At 40.3% G+C, this 21,870-nt stretch overlaps 1 protein-coding gene across 1 annotated transcript; it reads right to left on the bottom strand.

The window, feature by feature from the left end:
* Positions 1–17,907: 17,907 nt before the first annotated feature.
* LOC135473746 (uncharacterized) lies at positions 17,908–21,234 on the bottom strand. Its single transcript, XM_064753625.1, has 2 exons — positions 21,197–21,234; positions 17,908–19,857 (listed from the first exon to the last, which is right to left on the bottom strand). Exon 2 carries the CDS (start codon positions 19,829–19,831, stop codon positions 18,395–18,397), a length of 1,437 nt encoding a protein of 478 aa, XP_064609695.1. The 5' UTR covers positions 19,832–19,857; positions 21,197–21,234; the 3' UTR covers positions 17,908–18,394.
* Between the last annotated feature and the right edge of the window lie 636 nt (positions 21,235–21,870).

Here is a 21,870-nt window from a genome sequence, read left to right on the forward strand (position 1 = left end):
AGTGCTTGTATAATGTGGCCCCAGTCAATGCAGCCATTTGGCGTCTATATTGCCAGTTTCCGGGACTGCGTATTGGTAGGTATATACCCAAAGTACTCTACAGATGTTTGATCCACAACCTTTACATTAGGGCATGATAATCCTTCACAAGACGACGTATAGACATGCTCAATAATTTAAAATAAAAAAAACAACCATCTAGGTCGAAACAAAAAAAAATCACAAAAAGTTACAAAAAACACCAAAATCGAAATCAGATAATAAATATTTATGTGAATAGACATAAAACAGTTAATACATATATCTTATGTTTTATTCTCCTCTCCGATCAAAATACTGTCGATTCATAAACTACCTGTTATATAAAATTGTCGATTTTCACACGCCTTTTATTACCGTGAGAACTCAAAAGGAACGCACACATCTGGATACGATCTCAGTGCGTCAACCATTTCGAAAAAGTTCTTGAAGTTGGCCAGTGAGAAAATGTGATCTAACAGCGGCCTAGAGACCATCGATTCGATTTCCCTTTTCCCTCTCTGACTAAATGTGCCAATGGCGAGAGCGTACACGACAGCTTTAATTTGGAGTTTCTTGACTTCAACAGCCACTTTTTTGCCGCAGTTTGACCTGCCGTCTGTCAGTACCAGTACGTCTTTAACGGACTCTGTAGCGTCACTGACACCTGTGAACAGAAATGACGAGTATAGCTATTTAATCTAACAGTTACCGATTTGTAATGTGGTCCTGATATGCTGCACCCCAAGTACTCATATACAAACCAGTGTTAAACTTCCCAAAAAGGTAATAGATTTAAGGCAAATTCTCAGATATAATCCACATGCTCTCTGCTAATGCGTACTCAGAAACTATCTGAAAAGTCATTGACTGATTTATTTGATTGGTGGCTTACGCTGTGCTCAAGAATATGTCACTTATACGACGGCGGCAAATGCCATTGGACAATTCAGAAGTACTTATAATAATTTGTAAATGAATTTCTTGTGACGTTAGTTCGTGAGAAAATCTAAAAACTAAAATAGCACTACTATTATTTTGCCTTATAGTCTCCTTCCCGTTATCTTTGAGATGACTGGGTCTGAAAGATGACTTCACCCGTGTCTTAAGTTAAATAGGGACTTTACTATACTGTAAAATTGTCAGTTTGTGTGTTTGTAGTCCTATATACCCCTCCGCAAACACTCATGCGCAGAGAGTTACAAAAACACAGATGACTGGGCTTTTTGTACGCAACCAGTAATTAGGGAAGCCCTGCGCGGGGATGAACTCCAAACCATTATCCACGACCCGAACCCCAGTGTACCCTCCAGCTCCCCATGTCGCCATTGTACTCAAGACACGACAGTCTTCATTGTTTACTTACCACTTTTGGGGTCAAACATGTAGGTGTGGGCGAAGTGAAGGGCATTTCCGGTGCAGGTAATGCTTCGCTCCTGTGGGATTTTTATGATCGCCTTTTTCACAGCGTTCAGGTCAAAGTACGTCTTGAAGTCAAAGTTCAGGGCAATCGTCTTGTAGAAGGTGAAGACAGCTATTCTGTTGTGTTGTCGTGTTTTTCCGATCGTACTGCAAATCAGGGCAATCATCTCTCCTAACTTAACTTAGGAGAGCGAAGGATAGGACGCGACCCCTTCCCGAGATGAACTTGCTTTGAACTTTCTTGACAGCATTTTTTTGATCCCATGAGTTTTCTTTATCTGAATGATTGAAACATACACACATTTTGGTAAAAACATATCAATTGGGTGTGAAGAAACACTGGCTAAGAAGAATTAATACATAGTCAGAGAGCTGCAGACATGCGTGTTTTTGTAGCTATTAGGATAAATTTTGATTCCCACGCCTTTGAGTAATTATTGACGAGAATGTCTAAAAAGTCAGGGTGGGGTAGTTAGCCGAGATTTGCTAACCTGTCACACCGGATATACCCGAATCCGACACGTTCAATGTTTGAATGTATTTGCATTTCGGCTAAATATACCTATTCTGTCCAGTTCCAAATCTCGTGAGAACATCCACTGTATATTACATGAACCTTAGAGACAAATGTGGCGTTAACAAAAGAATAAAATATTCCTGTTTTCCATCAAGCTTCAGTCATATTTCTGTTTTCCATCAAGCTTCAGTCATATTTCTGTTTTCCATCAAGCTCCACTCATACTTTGGTTTGTCATCATGCTTCACTCATATTTCTGTTTGCCATCAAGTTTCACTCATATTTCTGTTTGCCATAAAGCTTCACTCATATTTCTGTCTGCCATCAAGTTTCACTCATATTTCTGCCTGCCATCAAGTTTCACTCATCAAGCTTCACTCATATTACTGTCTGCCATCAAGTTTCACTAATCAAGTTTCACTCATATTTCTCTTTGCCATCAAGCTTCACTCATATTTCTGTTTGCCATCAAGTTTCACTCATATTTCTGTTTGCCATCAAGTTCCACTCATATTTTTGTTTGCCATCCAGCTTTACTCATATTTCTGTTTGCCATCCAGCTTCACTCCTATTTCTGTTTGCTATCAAGCCTCACTCATATTTCTGTTTGCCATCAAGTTCCACTCATATTTCTGTTTGCCATAAAGCTTCACACATATTTCTGTTTGCCATCAAGTTCCACTCATATTTCTGTTTGCCATAAAGTTTCACTCATATTTCTGTTTGCCATCAAGCTTCACTCATGTTTCTGTCTGCCATCAAGCTTCACTCATATTTCTGTTTGCCATCAAGTTCCACTCATATTTCTGTTTGCCATAAAGCTTCACACATATTTCTGTTTGCCATCAAGTTCCACTCATATTTCTGTTTGCCATAAAGTTTCACTCATATTTCTGTTTGCCATAAAGCTTCACTCATGTTTCTGTCTGCCATCAAGCTTCACTCATATTTCTGTTTGCCATCAAGTTCCACTCATATTTCTGTTTGCCATAAAGCTTCACGCATATTTCTGTTTGCCATCAAGTTCCACTCATATTTCTGTTTGCCATAAAGTTTCACTCATATTTCTGTTTGCCATAAAGCTTCACTCATGTTTCTGTCTGCCATCAAGTTTCACTCATCAAGCTTCACTCATATTTCTGTTTGCCATCAAGTTCCACTCATATTTCTGTTTGCCATAAAGCTTCACTCATATTTCTGTTTGCCATAAAGTTTCACTCATATTTCTGTTTGCCATAAAGCTTCACTCATGTTTCTGTCTGCCATCAAGTTCCACTCATATTTCTGTTTGCCATAAAGCTTCACTCATATTTCTGTCTGCCATCAAGCTTCACTCATATTTCTATTCGTGGCGTTCGTGGATCATAATTCGTGTGTTAAAAAAATCTGTCATTTTTATTACACACTAGAACCTAGTTTTGTCATATTGAACATAATATCCTGTTAGTCTAGCACGATCTTTATGTTGAATTAGCACAATGTTAGCTTTATTTAAGAAAATAATCTACTGTAATAACAAAAAAACATTCTTTCATCAACCAGACAACAGATCTTCTGTTAAGTTTAACAGATAATTTAGCCAACCATTTAGCTCGAATAAGCACGGAATTGCCAAGTGACAGGAGCGATCACTTCGCGGAGAAATAATTCGTCGATAATCAATAAGAATAACTTCCTCTTTGATGGTTTTTGCCTCCTCCAGCAGTGGGCAGGCCAACCCGCGGTTCCTTGGCCTCCGGATCATCTGTCTAGTTCGGGCACATGAGATACCCGCACATTTCCAGTCCGTCCATGGCGAAACTCCACGGTCGATATTTTTGTTCTGCAGTCTTTTCGTCCAGTCAAACTGCCCATGCGTCAGTGGAGATACAGCAAGGAGAAGTATCACACACGTTCGTACAGCTGAGGAAGATATATTTAGCCTACAAGCAAAATCAGATTAGAACTGATGAACTCTAAAACTGACTGACAGGTTAATTTATGTCGATGTTTCAAAAGAGGTAGTGCCATAATCCCTCAACATTATACATGAGTCCTTCAACCGGAAGTGACAGTGGTTAAAGTCAAACCTTCAGAGACGTGTTCCATGGCCTGAATATTATCACCATTTTCTGTCGTACCTACCCTTTGAAACATATGAACGATAAGCGCTTTTCGGGAAGGAAAACCGGCTTCGGTGACGCTAATTAATGGCATTGCCATCACTGCCAAATATTTTGTCTCACCTATCGCTGGTGGGGTGTAAGTTCAGTAGTCACGTGGGTAGCTAGAATAAGCCCCTAATTAAGGTAAATTGACTGAAGGCTTTATTTCACCGGTTAGGTATGACCATTTATGAACTACATGTATCACACTGTCGTCGCCGCTCTGATTTCTACTCTCTGTTCATACTGTAAGGCATTTATATCATAGCGATTACAAACTAAAAGACTATGTCAAAACACTTAAAGGGTCAACTCCTGCAGTGAACTATTTGATAGAACTATAAAGTTTAATGTGTACCAGTCTTGTCCATGTTCGGGGGCAAGGCTTAGAGATATTAAAGAGTTTTATAACATGTAGAACCTATGCGTCGAAACAGACATTCGTACACCAGCCGTCAACCAAGATGGACGTTCCCGATCAACAATCACAAGGCCAGTTCCCAAAACGACCTTTAACACAAACTATCAAAGAACAAAGAAAGTAGATAAAGTACGAAAGTAGGACGGAATCCTGCAAAAAGACGCAGTCAACAGTTTTAGTGATGTTGGAAAGACGCAAGGTATATTCTAGGCGACTGAGTGATATCAGTATTCAAGACTTGAACCATATTAGTATGTAAGTTAATGAATGAAACATCTAACGTCTATAATGAAATATGTATCTCAGTTGCGCTTTGATTACAACTGTTCATATATCTGTTAACGTAGCGATCTATTTCAACACCGTGAATATACTGCCCCTAGGCGTGGGTTAAGCAGAGTGCATTGCTTAATAGTGCTGAGTGTATAGTTTTAAATCTTCTGTAAGCTGTTTACAGTAGCAGTATTATAGTAGAGACTCGCTGTCAGTACTAACACGTTAGGGATTCTTGTACTTTACACGTGGCTGCTGAACTCTAGAAACTTTAACCAAAGAATCACCTAAAATAAATCTACTTTACACCTATGAAAAAGGTGTGTAAATCCGAGAAAACGAATGAGCATTAAAATTAGTTCCAATATATCTCAAGTACAGTGTTAAAATTGCAACTAAGACAACCGGTTGGGTGCATCTGAAAAATGTGATGATATACCTAACTGAGTCTATGTGTCGTGACACACATCTGAACGCAAAACATAAAGAACTAAGGAAGTGTATACAATAAGAAATCCGGTCTGGATCATGTAAACAGAAGCAGCGTTCAACAATTTTCAGTGACGAGAGAAAGACACGAAGAATGCCACAGGCGCATAAATTTAATTATTATCAAAGCCATGTACTTTCTATAAGATTTTGTTCCACTCTATAATGACCTCGGCCCTACCACAGTAAAGGCGACCATGAAGTTGCATGCATAGGCGTGTATATCTGTACAAACAGATGAGGCTCAACCTTACCTTCAGTGTTTAACAAAGTCTGTGTGGCTGCTCTGATACACAGGCAAATCCGCCTTTTATAGTCAGGTTTCAGATTAAATTAGGACGCGCTAAACTTACTGGAAATATTCATTGGTGAGTATATAGAGTTATATATATATAGAGTTCCGGACAGGGGGTGTCCAACCCCTTGTTTTAACATGCACAATACTCTCACTAAAGACTTCCCAGATGTCCACTACAGTGGCGTTACACGTTAGTCAGAATGTTCACATCACAATTCTGGCTGCTCTCCAACACTTATTAAAGCAAACCTTAACAAACGCAAACAACTATTGAACAAAGATGACCAGGTGACGAGGAATGGAAGGCATATCAACACATGATCCGGGTGTAGGACAAAAGATCCACCGGACAAAATGTCCACCCCTAAAACACCTTAGCACGAAATGCCCCTTGAACAGAATACCCATGCCTTATGTATTTTGTCCGCTGTTGACATGAGGCATGGGCACTCTGTCCAAGTGTCATTTTGTCCTGGGGTGTTTGGGAGGGGGGGTAGGTTTTGTCGGGTGGACCTTTTCTCTGTATCCCAAATGCTCCATATGGGACTGTCATGTTCATTTCTGATTACACCAAACTCCAAGATACATTTAGTGTTATTAAGTAGAATACAAATCTTCAGCTTAAATTTCTCATCATGGCTGAAAATATGCCGCTGAATAAACAACTCCGACAAACCGACCTAGCCCAAAGAGTTAGTAAGATATCATTTGGAAACGGATGTCGAGGTATTCTTGATGTGTCGTCAAAAGTCGTCACCACAACAACCTGACAACTCCATAACAACTCCACAGTTTCCTATTAATCTTACTCCGCCCACACAGTGACATCATTAAATAAGTGCCGATAGTCACTGGTTTTGAAAGGTTTACACATCTTGCAGTAAATGTACGTGATACTTATGTCAGCCGTCAAAGGATGGACGCAATTTTACCTCACTCCCTAAAAGTTTCTCAATCGTCTTATAATCCATTTAGATTTTATATCATCGGTAAAGATGTGTATGCACAATTTACATCAGTGGTCAAAAAGTGTATGTTCAATCTATATCAGTGGTCAGAAAGTGTATGTACAATTTACACCAGTGGCCAGAAAGTGTATGTACAATTTACATCAGTGGCCAGAAAGTGTATTACAGTTTATATCAGTAGTCAGGAAGTCTTTGCACACTTATGTTTGAGGGAGCTCTCAGTCCCATTCCCCTCCTGAAGTGTAAGATGACATCGCTAATCTGCGTGGACCGCTCTCAGTTCCATTCGCATCCTGCATTGTGGGTTGACATCGTTCGGTTTACGTGGAGAGCTCTCGGTCCCATTCGCGTCTTGCAGTGTGAGATGACATCGTTAAGTCTGCGTAGAGAGCTCTCATTCCCATTCGCATCATGCAGTGTAAAATGGCATGGTTAGGTCTGCGTGGAGAGCTCTCAGTCCCATTCGCGTTTTGCAGTGTGACATGACATCGTTAGGCCTCGTTAGGCCTGCTTTGTGAGCTCTCAGTCCCATTCGCATCATGTAGTGTAAGATGCTCCATTAGGTCTGCATGGAGAGCTTTCAATCCCATTCGCCTCCTGTGGTGTAAGATCCTTTATAGACAGTGGTCCAGTAAAGTTGGGGTGTTTATAATTTCACTGTATTTCTCCATATTTGTGCATTCCTAATACAGAACTGTGTAAAGTAATTTCACAGCCAAGTGTACTTGTTGTTAAGGAGTGCTAAACCTTGCTGCCTTACCTTCACACGTACACTCGGAGAGGGAGCCAGCATTGAAATCACAGTGACCGTGTTGTTGACAGGCTCCTGGGTTGGAAGATATTGTATTACAGGTCTATTCTTGTGGCTATATGATATTTCGGGGATCAGTTATCTGAACGATCTCTGGTACGTATTGGATCTATCAGGATTATTATCCACAATTTAGTGACACGGCACTAAAACTGGCTAAGCTTTTGGTGCTATTTGCCTATGGTCTCAAAATTGAATATCAAGATTGTGGTAGCCTCACTTGCTCGATTAGCCGGCCATATTGAATTCAAATGATAAACTTTTTACGAATTTTCTCCCTGCCACTCTACCGACTGGCTACAAATTACAGAACTGCTATACCTTGACAAGTTAAACTGCGAGATTCAAGCATGTTTTGTTTAAAAATAAGGGTTTACTAGACCAATTTGGTAGGCGTAAAAGTAGGTGGGCAGTAATCACTGTAAAACTTCTTGATCTGAGGATTATGAATTGAAAAGAATTTATTCCCGTCCCGCTTTTCATTTTCACGTAATTGCCAAATAAATTTTGCAGGAAACGTTAAAATTTTCCACTGCGGGTATGCGTAACATTGGGGCTTGTGTAGAACTGCATGAAATTAATGACTTCAGTTTTCCGCGGGAATGGTGTAAAATTTATAGCAATGTATTCTTTCTCTAGTTTGTTATTGGCTATGAGCAGAAGATCAAAACCACATATTCCGTGTGCTTGTCCTCAGTACTCATATTGTCGTTGATACTTTGTACTCTGGTTCACATCCAGTGGATCTCCTTCCCTTCCTATTTTTTCCTTTTTGTATTCTTATTTTAGTATTAACAATAGTAACAAAACGGATCCCCGGCCTCATATGTAGTTATATTTTATACTCATTATTGTTCTAACTACTGTTAAACAAGTAATGAAAATAAAAGCTAAGACTTTACTTATGATGACCATACTATAGGCCTACTATTTTTTTGGCACTTTTTATGTCTTTAAGCAGCACTTTTGTTTATATCGAAGGTGCTGATTTGTAAGTATTCATTGGTTAAAGGAGTGTATTATTAATAATGTTGGTAAAGCAATTAGTATATGGTCTTTGTCGACTGCTGTTTTACAATACGATGGTAGGACTGAAAAGATGTCCTCTGTACAGCTTCGTACACCCATATACATCTATTATCAGACATAAGATATTTTAAAGACTAAAGACCTTAGGCTTTAGTTTAAAAACGTTTGACGACACTGAAGGTGTGGTATACCCGACGTGACATTTACCACACGTCTATGTGGAGAAAGCCGTTTGCGCTTATACCATGTCACAGCTATCTACTTCTCTATTCATGTCATATTTAGAACACCCGGATTTGCGAAGTACTATGTGGAGTGTGAAATCTATTTGTTTATGTCAATATGATTAATGTTTGGTGTCTATTACCGTCATAGAACTAAATGACCAATCGTATGTGTACTAACTAATGGTTTGGTGGGCGTTGAGGCATGTTATCAATGTTTAAAAACAAAAACATGCAGGGTCCTTTCGAGGTGGTGTTAACCTAGCGTTATGTTCGTGTTGGGGGACAAGCAATGAGGTGGCCCTAGCTCATTCAGTTGTAACTTTAAGTCAGGAGGTTTGTCAGCTTCCTAGTAAAGGGCGGTGGTTCATCGACCCATCACACTTGACAAATTCCTAGAAATGAAAAATGGTTCGGCGTTAGACCTCAAATGATTGAACAAATAGATTGGTATAAGGTTGGTTGAGTAAGAACCCCTTGTAACTAGATGGAAATCGTCCCCCTGTCGCTCAGGTCGACTGCCAACGAGCTCATAGCTACAGATCGCCTGAGAAATGACGTAACGCCCCCCCCCCCCCGTTGTGCGGTAGAAGTGGTTATGTAACAGGTGTAGCCGATGAAACAGGCCAGACGAAAATGTTCGTTGCTAACCATCAGTTTACTGTATGTCCTTAAACGCATAGGGTAATATCCTTTTCCGTCTGATCTTGGTATTTGAAGTAAGTTTTTGCTTACGAATTATACGGTGAATAGATGACAGTGTCCTTAATGGACATGTTTTAGGAAGAATTGATGAACAGGTGCCTCCTTTCGTCTGTGTAATTATAAGATATGTTGTTAGCTGAAATAAATAGCGCTGAGCTTTCATAAGCTCAGCGCTATTTATTATAGCGTATATAATCTGTATAGATTTACAACAATGCATTTTAACTTATCTAGCATATAGCTTGACAATATATGAAGAAACGTTAAAAAAATCCTGTTGTTCAGATTAACACCCCCCTCTCTATTATCTCACTTTGTTAAGCACTAAAACAAAGTACTCAATATAGGAATTGAACTCGCTATCCTATTCGACACAACGGTTTCCAGGAACGCATCTTATCACTGAACCTATGGAAATAATACGTTAGAAATCCTGAAATATTCTGATGGAGCCCCTGTGAACATCCAAATTATTTCTTGTTTTTCGATTTATGAAAGATATGATTGCGTGAACCAACATGATTCTTCATTATAGCTTACTACTCCCGAACTAGACACCAAATATGTAGAAATGATTTTGGTTCACGTAATCATATTTTATGATGAAGGGAATTTCCTGTGGAAGGCCTTAAAATAGCAAAGTGTGCTTTTCACCCTACTTTTGTGTTTTTATAAAACAAAAAGCATAAATCGAATCACTCCAATTTTCACATACATGTTCTTCAGTAATTGTACTTCATATTCAGGTAAGTTCTACTTTTTTCTGCATGAAAGAAATTTCACCTCACTGCTGCACCGAAGTTGGACGATTTCGTATCTTGTTGCAAGTGGTCCTTTAAGCGTCAAAAGAGACATTCGTATGCCAGACGTGAACCAAAGTGGACGTTCCGGGTCAATAATCGTAAGGCCAGTTCTCAATCTACCAAACTAAGAAACTAAGATTAGCTAAGAAGGTAAATCAGGTTCAAAATTACGGGAAGCAGTCAACAGTTTTCAATAATGCTGGAAAGACACAGGGAAAATTCTAGGCGAATGAGTGAAATTAGTATTCAGCTCGTATATTAGGCACCATATCATTTGCCGATAATCAAATATTTGTATCAAATATCAAATAATTAGTTGTGCTTTGATTGTATCTGTGACTCATATGTCCCACGTGACGATCTAATTCAGCACGATGAGTACCCAGTCCCACATGAAGGGGAGTTAGACGACCGCGAAGCAGATTGCCAGAGATTCTGGACGCTCTGTTCATATTTACTTACAAGTGAATTATACTCACTGTAAAAGTTATGACCGCTACAAGTGAAGGCGTTTGATGGCCTTGGCAGACAAATTTTTAGTTATAACTTGTGAGGTAAGTGAAATCGTCCCATAACATACGGGATCTAACAAATGCTACAGGACCCTATCCAAGTAAGGATAATTTACTAACGTCAAAACTGTAACTATCCCTCTTGCTTTAAAGTCTGCGTGACAGGAAAATGTTTTGGCCTATGTATAAATAAATGTTCACATAAGCTGTACCATCTGGAGAGTCTGTGGTTTTCCTTTAAATCCAGCGAGGGATATATATTTTTCACAGCCTTTGGTATATATGGATTCTATAAAGCTAGCAGACCATCAGTATACCGTTTAGTGAATGGTGAAAATCGAGTCTGGTTGAGATTACCTTTTAATAATCTCTGCTTATAGTCGTATACATACGAGAACAGCTGTAGGTCAGACAAAAGGAGGGCTTTATTACAACCCATCTGAATACTGTTGATATAAGGTTTTCCAGAAGTTTCACAAAAACTTTCCGACATGCAGATTAGGAAGATGGGCAAACTGTTCCGTTTTTCTTCATCTTTCTACACATCAATTATGATTCTGATAGCCTAGCAACTTTACACAGTTAATTTAAAATACGTTTACGAACATTGCAGTAAGTGTGCCATTTTGTTGTAAAGCAATTGTATAAAATCACTAAGACCTAGCGGGGCTGACTGTTGTTCCTTTGGAATACACCAGTAAAACTTTACGGTCCACTAAAAGGTCACAAAAATTCCACATAAAACTATCCTGAAGACAGGAATCAGCATCAAACTATAATACGCAGCTTACATTTGAGTTACGTAAGGCTAGAAAGCTTCCCCATGACACGGTCTAAGAACACAATGCAACCTAGTTCTCAAGTCTGAGGATCATATTTAAGAGTCTTCATAAGGTAAGAAGAGTGTTCAAATCATTGAGTTACAATAAAACTGTGACCTGGAAACTAAAGCCTTAAACTAAAATCTGAAACAGCATTCACATAGCTTTAGGTACAGAGAACGCTCTGAATAATGATTACATGAGGTATAGTAAGGAGGCTGATTGGGCTGATATCGTTTTGCAACGAGAATAAAGTCATGGCAGTTAAACATTGAAACAAATCATACAGCGATATCAACAGAGATAAATTGGCAAACAAAATATAACTGAGGACTATAAAACCACAAGATAAGGATGTTTTCCCGCTGATTCAGACTTATGAATATTTGGAAACGGACACGGATTAGACTGAATCTGGTATTTCACTTTTATCCGGTCACTTTTGGACAAGATGCTGTCTCACATATCCGGTATGTCTAACTCACAATAATAAAATAAAATACTTAAAGCATGAAGAGTGAAACAAAAGCTACGATGAGAGTGTGATAGCTGACAAATGGTCACACGTAACCGGTGAAACACGGAGTCTTGTCAGTTTATCTAAGTCAGGGTTTTATTCTAACCATTCACGCGAATACCTAATCAGTAGCACGATAATACGCCCTAGCGCCATGGCTTAAGCAGAATTAGATAAACAAGAAATAAATGCAGTGGTGTATAGTACACTTAATTAGGCGCCACTGGTCTGGGGTTGCTGATGATTATATACACACTGCTTTAGTGACTATTGTGGGTGTCAACCTAACAGTGTCAGTTCTAGCCGGACATGGCAAAACTTCCAAACTGCAACTGCTCTGGCCTTAGCCACAAGAAGTGATCAAACACGCTCGTGTGACCGTTTTGTAACGATGGTTGGAAAGTACTTCTCTCTAACCAACATTGTGAGCATATCTGTACATCACACGTGGGAAGGTTCGTCAGTAAGTGGCAAATGTCGGTGGTTTAACTCGGTCCCTTCGGTTCCTCTTTTTACACATAAACAGCTTTCACATATAAATCTTTAAGCATAACGTTAAACAACAATCCAATAAGTCAATAAAAAGAAATCTGAACTTTTCTGTTGATGAAAAACCAACATGTGGTATCCTCCAGCAATCCATGTGGACGCCGCTGCCAACCAACATGTGCATTTACAAGCAAACAAAAATGTATGGGAAAATGGTTCTAATGAAATTGGTTCGAAAGTTGTTCGTGAAAAGCCGCACAGACCAGAAGAAAAGGGAGAAAGGTTTACTGGCAGTGGGTACAGATATGCCTACATGGGTGTGTGTTATGAAAAATGAATGTTTTCCGTCGGGGATTCTGTATACTGAGATATCACTGGCCCATTCAAACCCGGAAGTAAAGCAACTGCTACAGTGGCAGATCGCACCTTCCGGGGAGGGCCGCTCCAAGATAAAGAAATATAATTATTAATTATTCGTGAACGCTCAATGCGTTTGTTTCACCTGTTGCGCCTTGCACAGTTGAATGCGAACCCACATGGGATGAGGAAGAATAAAGTATCTTCAGGGTGTAATAAGTTTACTGTCTGTGGGTGAATTTTGATATCACAATGCTAGCGGCTTTCTAAATGTCACATATTATTTCATGCGTTTACATATTCATATGCTAGAAGAGAGGAAATTCACAACATAACTGTGGTAGGTCTTCTTTTTCAGCTTTCATCATCACCAAAAATATTTCTTTTTATGATAGAATTCCCCAAAATAATAAATAAACAAAAATAAAACACTGCTGATTTCAAAGACTTTGTCAAACGTCTGTATCAGTGAAAAGAAAAGGATAATTGAGCAAAGAGATAAAATCACAGCTGTTTTTCAAAATGCTATTGCTTTACCAGTTTTCTATCTTTTGACGACATTATTGTCCAAGTGCTTAGTTTACTACTAAAAATAAAAGCCGCTCTCACACATTTTTAGTGCTCCTCTCATATTTTTGCAGTGACCATATAAAAACGTTCTGCAATAGTTCCAAATGATATTCTTTTACCAGTATCTTGAAAACGAAATATCAGAAATTTGTAGGTCCGTCTTTTCAGCTGAAGTTGAAGCTACATGTGTGAAAAATTTCATAGCATTATGCAGGAAAATGTACAAAATCTGGGCGTCGATCATGGGTGGCAAAATTCGTCATTGATTTGCATGCAAAATAATTTTAATTGAATCCAATTATCTCCACTCAGTTGAAAGTGTGAATAGATTAACTTACTTATCTAACATTTCATGCTCTATGAAAGCGTAAACTGGTGTTTCACCTTCACAATTCTGAACAAAAATATGCTGGAGTGTGTGTATATAAGTGAAACCTTGCTGAATCGGACATAGCCCAGCTGCACCTTTATCAATAAACGCTTACGAAAGATAGTTAACAGTGTAGATCTAGGTCTGCACTTGTGCAGAATGGTGTACAGTTTATAGACAAATGTCAGCAGGAGGCAATAAACATTGTGAACGGGCATCAAGTAATCCACCTGAGTTAATTAATCCCCCTAGTCATTGATGATTGTGTCAAACATGATTGCTTTTGGGCACAACAAGTCACACGTTTTGTCAAATTTTAGATCTTTATAAGTCGAATTTCTTTTACATCTTCAAGTGAGAGGAGAGATAAATGTGAAACAAAATTTTACATGTTTAGAACAAACAAAGTTTTTTTTTATACTTGAAAAAGGCGTTCAAATATCACAATATGCACTATAACAAAACAAATTTTTGTTTATTTTTATAAATTTTGGTAGTCTTATAACAGTCGTCCCGGATACTGACAAATTGACACCAGATACAAATACCTTAGCCGCAGTTTACAGATCCGGGATTTCAGACAAATGACAGAGCGGCAATCCATCTCTACCTGCCCTTCATCAAGGTTAATTGACTAGCTGATTAAGTGAGGCAGTGAGCGATACATGAGTTCACTCGACCCCAGCGGCTTCCAGCTCCCGTGGTTTTACCTAAAAGTTTATCATAATGGGACATTTACGAACAATCCATTGGAGAGCGCTCCATTCTTCGCGACCCTAAGAACGGCAGAGCCCCACGCACAGAGTCTCGTACCGAAGTGAGGAACGCTACAGGTAAGCCCTCTTATGTCAGACGGTATACGTACCTACAAACAGACAAAGCTGTGACAATGCTACGTCAAGTTCATTTGCCACGATGACAAATCTCTTCATTATATGTAGTCATGTACAACCTGGACTGGCCCAAATTGCACAGTTGGCAGAGCGTCCCCTTTCACCAGCATGGCGTTCAGCATGAAGAGGATAGTGCAACGACTGGTTGACCCGCCCATCAGCTCGGGCGGGGCAGCTTACTTGCCCTCGGTAAGTCGTCTCAGTACTTGATAAAAGAGCGGTGCAAATCCGTCCTGCAACAAGGAGGCACATTACATACACCCTAAGGATTCCTTCGTCGTCATATGAAAAACTGTTGAGTACGACGTTAAACTCCAAGCACTCACTCACTCATCTACTACCTCGTAAGACGGCTGCAGACGTATATATAATGAAGTGCTACAGGCACAGTTCAACTATCTCTATCTGCAGACTACTGATAAGTGTTATCCCGTTCTATTGTGCGGTTTCCTCGCGCTGTATAAAAAGAAAGAGCAGACAATAGTTCGCCTATTGAGCGTTTAATTTTGTCACAACGCGCTAACTCTAAGATAAATTTGTGTTTGTTTATGCACGCATAAAGAGAATGCCTCTTTCGACGTATCGGCCTTCATTGCTTATATTTGTAATACAAGCTATAGGCATTAATGAGAATACAGATGGGATAAATAAAACGAAGAACATATATCAGTTATACGAAGAGCCATTGTTAACCCACCAGCTATTAAATAGTCGAGAAAACTCGTGAGATTAAGGGTCAATTCCTGGAAGGGTTAGGACTTCTGAAAACATCAGTCTGGCGAACATTATACACGAAGACGGTATCAAACAGAATTCATCTCTTATGATTTATTTATTTCACTGCAGTTTAACGTACGCTATACCTATGTATACTTGTGTAAGATTGAAGACCTAATGAGCCCTATCAAAGAAAGATAACTAAACAGTGTAAGGTAATCAAAAAGTTCCTTCAAACACACACATCTCTACCGGTAAATACGCCATGATAACGTTGATGGTGAAGAGACTTCAGTACTGCTTGACTTACCGCTATGCCTACGACGCCAGACTAAGCGCTATGCCTACGACACCAGATTAAGCGCTATGCTTATGACGCCAGGCTAAGCCCTATGCCTACGACGCCAGACTATGCGCTATGCCTACGATGCCAGACTACCCGCTATGCCTACAACGCCAGACTAACCGCTTTGCCTATGAAGCCAGACTAACCGCCCCACCTACTCTAATATATAGTACATCGGACCGAATAAGAATGCCAAAATTCTTCAGATTTGACATAGCGGGTACGAGTGCGCATAGCGGGATCGAGTGTTCAAATCAAGCCTCGAAGCGGATGGTTGTGGGTTTCCCCAGGGCTCTGCCCGGTTTCCTCCCACCATAATGCTGACCACCGTCGCATATGTGAAATATTCTTGAGTACGGCGTAAAACACCAATCAAATCAAGCTTCGGTTGCTGGTTTGTGACTTTACATCAAGGCCGTTGTCTCCTTAACAATGCCCGGCGATTCTCTCACGGCTATAGGCCCAGTTTTCTCCAACGGGCTACAAACCCAGCTTATTAAACTTATCAAGCCAAACACTCTGTTCTTTAATATGCGGCCTTAGGTGAGGAGGTATGGTTTATCAGATTCGTTATCTAGAAACATGTGGAAGAGTCAACCGAGTCTTCAGGGCGAAAATCTGCGGTAGGCATAAGTTCCTCTAAACGTAAGGCAAGAATGATGAGGTCGACGGTCTATCCAGCAGCCTGTACAGATATATCTGCATAGTAGAACGTGCGTAGGCCTACAACATAAGACAACAAATACCATAACTAGAGGTATTCGGGAAGAAAAACGGAAACATACAAAAACGGCAACACATTTTTTCCTCAAGTGCTTGGGTATTCTGTAAATCAGATTCTAATCTGGAATTCTTACGCGGCCATGGGATCCGCCATGTTAAAGTAACAGGAGACACGATGCCGCGTAACTCGTACCCAATGTACACCAGGGTTCGGGAGACGTAACTGGGAACGAGGTAATGGTTTAAACAAAGCTTGCACTAGGATTTCGTTGATCCCCTGCTCTCTTTGTCCGGAGTGCTTAGTGACAATAAGCGATTAAAGAATACAGAATGAAAGTTCGTCATTTCACCTAATTAAGGTAGGTGGCAAATCCGGTTCCAACACCCATAAAATAACCTCCACCGTAGAAGAGAATCATTCTTGGGTAGGACTATGATGTTAAACACTAAATACATAAATATGGCTATTTAAATATAGCTATTGTGTACCGCGCATACCCTCTTTACTTACATGACTGAGGTCAGGAAAGACCCGTGTCGTCAGCCCATAATAGCCAATCACGCAACAACAACGATAGATAACGTCCAACGATTGGCTAGGCTTCGGGTTGTCAACACCGTAGTTTCCGTATAATGGTGAGCTCCCCTGGCTAATAACCGGAAATGACCAGTCAGAACCCCATGGAAACCAACGACCTATCGCTTGTAGGTGATAATCATTCTGACGTAAAGCTTCAGCCAAACCAGCGAAACTGAGCGGATGTCAAGGGACGACCTCATCTGTCAAGGCAAAGACAGCGTCCTGCAAAAGCCATTACACCAGCCATCCAAATATTTTTTCTGTCACTGGACAAACAAGTTTGTCGTTGAAGATGTTAGCATCATGGCCAGAATGAAACTTGTTTTCTATATGAAAGTCTTACAACCAAATAAAGTTAGTTTGTTGAAGGAAGGTAACTTACCCTAAAACTTTACTCATGAGGTAGCAGCTTGTGTCATATGTGGAGGAAAACAGGAGTGCTATCAACAGCCGTTGGAAATTATTGAAGTATTACTTGATTGATGGCTGTGGTGTTAAAAAAATTTCACATGATGTACGCCTAGATACGGTTTATAGAAGGGTGGCGCATCCTGCCCCTAAAATGTGCACCCTCTACTTTCTGTTTTGTCAAGCACAACGTGTACATCTCGTCTGTTTTGATTTCTATGTTGTGGTTTGTTCTGCCAGCACTGGTAGAGCCAGAGGAAACCTTTGTGTCCAATGCACTTTACCATGAAAAAATCCATGCTATACAGCTGTAGCCCACACAGGAAGAGCAGGATTGCAGTCTTTCCAGTCTGTAGCTACAGGGGAAACTGAAAGACAGGTTTTTCATAGCTATCAGGATTTGCCTATATTAATGGTAGAAATAAATATATCATGCACGCAGTACATCCAAATTTATGAGACAACCAACAAAACAAAGCATAAAAAAATTTGTTATATTATTTACTTGTTTTGTTGTTCGACTTTTTATCACTTAATGGTTCAAAGTTAACATTAAATTGGAAGTTAGATCTCTTCTTGCTAACCTCTCATCAGGGTGACTACGATTACACGGTTCATGATGTAAGTTAAGGTCGTCAGCTGAGCATGTCGTTGTCACCGTTACAGTAAGCAGCATAAGACTAGCACAGTGAACAAGACCAAAGCATACATGCAGTTTTGCAAACCATATGCAAACCTTACAGACCTCTGTGGTTCTGATATAGTCTGGTTTGTAAGGATGACTAGTAAACATGAAAAAACTCTGAAGGCCAAGAGAAAACATTTCAGAAAATAACTTTCTCCTCCATGGACTGGAAGTTCTGGTTTCCTCCTCTTCCATACTGACTGTGTAATTGTGAGACCTTAAACATGGTTATAAATACTGTATCAAAAGGGTTCCTACAAAATTAATCTCTATAGAGGAAGTGATTATAAGCACCTTAACTTTAAGTAATCAATCAAACTGGGAGGTAACAAAAGGCTGTCAATCTCATGCAGTTTTAGGTTTTTGGCAAGTTGACTGCGCACACACTGCTTGCACAGGTGCAAAAGTTTTGGAGGTTTGACCCTCTCGTAGCATTTCCAGAAGTCTGTGACTTCCTGCACCAGCTTTAGGACGTATGGGAACGCACGGAATTTTGATTGCCACATCGTTTGCTGCCCCTCCTGGGGTTGTGCCCCAGAATAGACCAGCAGTCTGACTACACCTGTGTAGGGTGACACCCAGTCATCATCAGGTGAAGTTCCGCCTCTGGCCATGCCCACAGAGGATGAACCTATCTCGCCTACCCCTGAGTACACAGCGTGCACCGTTGTTTGACACCTGCGATTCAGGCTGCTCAGGTATGGTGAGCTCTGTGGGGATATGGTGTTAAAGCGCCTCTTCTCATCCAGCTGTACCAGTGTGAGAGCACAGGATAGAGGGTCGCCCAGGTTAGCATCTGCCCCAGCCACTAACAGAGCTTCCACCACAGCAATGGCATTATACTGGTGCAGAACTAACTTGTCACGGTTTGGTCCACTCATCTGGGAGGGGTCTGATGTCGTGTTCAGGTAGCGCAAGTCATGGATCATGTTCTTCAGGGCAAGCAGCAGAGCTGTTCTGTCAGCGTTGTCATGGATATTAATCTGCGAGCCTGGTCCCTCTCTCAGCAGAACTTGTAAGCACTCCAGGTCTCCCTTCATGGCTGCCATATGTAGGGGTGTGTATCCGCTGTATGTGTCCTTCACTCCTGCGTCACCACACCCACCATACCTGATGATCAGCTGCAGGATGTCTGGGTCGCCCAGCTCTGTGGCATACAGCAGGGTGCACTTGCGCTTGCGATCCTTCATGCGCACATCGCAGCCCTTGTCACACATGAACCGCAGGAGCTGGTGCCCCTCCTGCATCCCGATACTCTGTGACTTAATGCACTCCAGTACTGTGTGAACCAAGCGTCCAATAGACGTGGGGAGGTTTGGGCTGCAGCCATGTTCTATAAACAATGTCACTTCCTCTGTGTAGCCCAGCAGGCATGCCAGCTCCACAGGGTTCACCCCATTCTTGTCAGACACGCACACCAGGCTCTGCGCTGCTTCTTCGTCCTGGATATCTTCCACTATCAGTGAGCGGAGCAACTGTTTGTCACGGTTTCTAACTGCCCGGAAGATCTGGTCATGTTTGGCTCTCTCTGTACGAGTCCCCACATGGGTGAGCTGGATGCTGGGGTGACCATGCATTGCCTTTGGGTACACCTTCACCTCATCCTGGGAAGCCCTAGGGGTAGGAACTGGGTGGGATTCACTGTCCAGGGGAAGTGAGTATGCAAGTCGTGGATAGCAGCGCTGCAAACCACTCAGAAAGTTCGTCAACAAGCATCCCATCCTTCCTCAGCCTCATCAGAAGCCATCTGAAAATCACACGCAACAAACTGGCTGTTTCATTCAATACTTGATTTATAAATATTACAGGTGCTTTTGTCATTTCTTGTGTTTCACATTGCATAGTTTGTAGCTCTAAACACAACATTTGATTTTTGCTTACATCTAAATATTGACCATTCATTCAGCATGGTTCACATGACAATATCACCTTCTATGCTGTCCGTAATTATCTCAGCTGTACACTTTACTCTGTGGTTTATGCAGCATATTAGGAATTCTAGGACACCACAGATGTATGACTACTGCATTCTAGGGATGAGAAATTATTATTTCAGTACAGGTTTTTCCTTTGACAAATGACATGAAATTACCATGTATATGATGAGAATTATGTGAAAATAATTCTAGACTTCATGAACATGCAAACAGACTACATGAGAATTTTGCTGAATGACATCATAGGATATGATTATGCTGATTAATGTAAGTGTGTAGTAATAGGTAATTAAGCTTATTATTTTTTCTTGATTTACGTTTAATCATAGGGTACCAAGAAAATGGAAAGTGAAGGATTCAGGGATGTTTCTCAATGTACTTGACCATGGTGTTGTGTTTGGTAATATTTTTTACACGGAAAAGAATGCATATTTAATAATGGGGACCTTAAACAAAATGCCATAAAGTATGACACTTGCTTAGATTATTGATACGCCACGAGTTGTTTTAGCCATGAGCTAAATAGAAGAAAGATGTCTAACACCCGCAACAATTATACCAATGAGTCATATTCGTCCCTGCCAACACTAACTGAAATCTTCATAGAATTAGGCCTACATGATCAGGCAGATATGTTTATTCTTAAGGCTATAAAGTTTCTGGGAACATCTTTACCTTGGGTTTATTGTCTGTGTGTGATGGGATGGGGAACTGGGAGAATACAGTGACACAACAACACTCAACGAAGGCGTACTACACTGATTAGTAAATCACTCTAACTCGTTGTGCCCAAGATGCCACAGCAAAACATTGTAAAATTACATAAAATATTTCTTCTACTCGCGCTAATTTAAACATAAACTGGTTATGGCTATGGTTTATTATTATTCAAGTTAAAAATGAAAAATCCACAGATTTTCGTGCAGATATTCCTGTGAGTCACAGAGCATTTATGGCCAGTCGAACAGTAGAAAACAACAACAACAGCAGCCATTTCGTAATGGTTAGTCATCGTGCCCCATAGGAAGCAAAGTGTTGTGGGTATTCCATTAAACTACTTTCAATACCCATCCCGGAGCTATAGATATTGCCCTGTTCTAACAGTTAATTTTTTTCGTGAGAGACAAACTAGCGTTGAAAGAAACTTACATTCAGTAGCGGTCTGCTAACACCATCTTAAATGTCAGTTGATCGCTGTGATCCGGTTTGTTCATATCATGCGTGAAAATTGATCATACAATCGGAGTCCGCCGAATCGCGGAGATCTGAGCAAAAGCTACTCTCTACCGCCATCTGGCGGAAGTCAGTGGAGAGATTACTATAACAGACTGACTTTTTTCGCTTCACATAATCTTTACTTATTTATTTATTTACTTATTTATTTATTTTATTGGTGTTTTACGCCGTACTCAAGAATATTTCACTTATACGACGGCGACCAGCATTATGGTGGGAGGAAACCGGGCAGAAACGACACGACCATCCGCAGGATGCTATCAGACTGTGGCCCCTCACATAACGGGAGAGATATCGGTATGCATATACAGGCCCTATTTTGCCTCTCCGTTCACAAAGCCATAGGTTTAGGATTGTTACGTGTGTGTGTGTGTGTGTGTGTGTGTGTGTGTGTGTTATGTATGTATGTATGTATGTATGTATGTATGTATGTATGTATGTATATGTATGTATGTATTTATGTGTTTATTTATTTATTTATTTAAAAATCCAAATCAGGATGGAGCGCCTTTCACCATTCGTAGGTTTATGTGTGACACTTTAACCCTTTTGGTACGGCATCATTTATTAATTGTTAATACCGGTAA

Source organism: Liolophura sinensis, chromosome 8 (genome assembly GCF_032854445.1).
Source record: "Liolophura sinensis isolate JHLJ2023 chromosome 8, CUHK_Ljap_v2, whole genome shotgun sequence".
NCBI classification, from domain to species: Eukaryota; Metazoa; Mollusca; class Polyplacophora; order Chitonida; family Chitonidae; genus Liolophura; species Liolophura sinensis.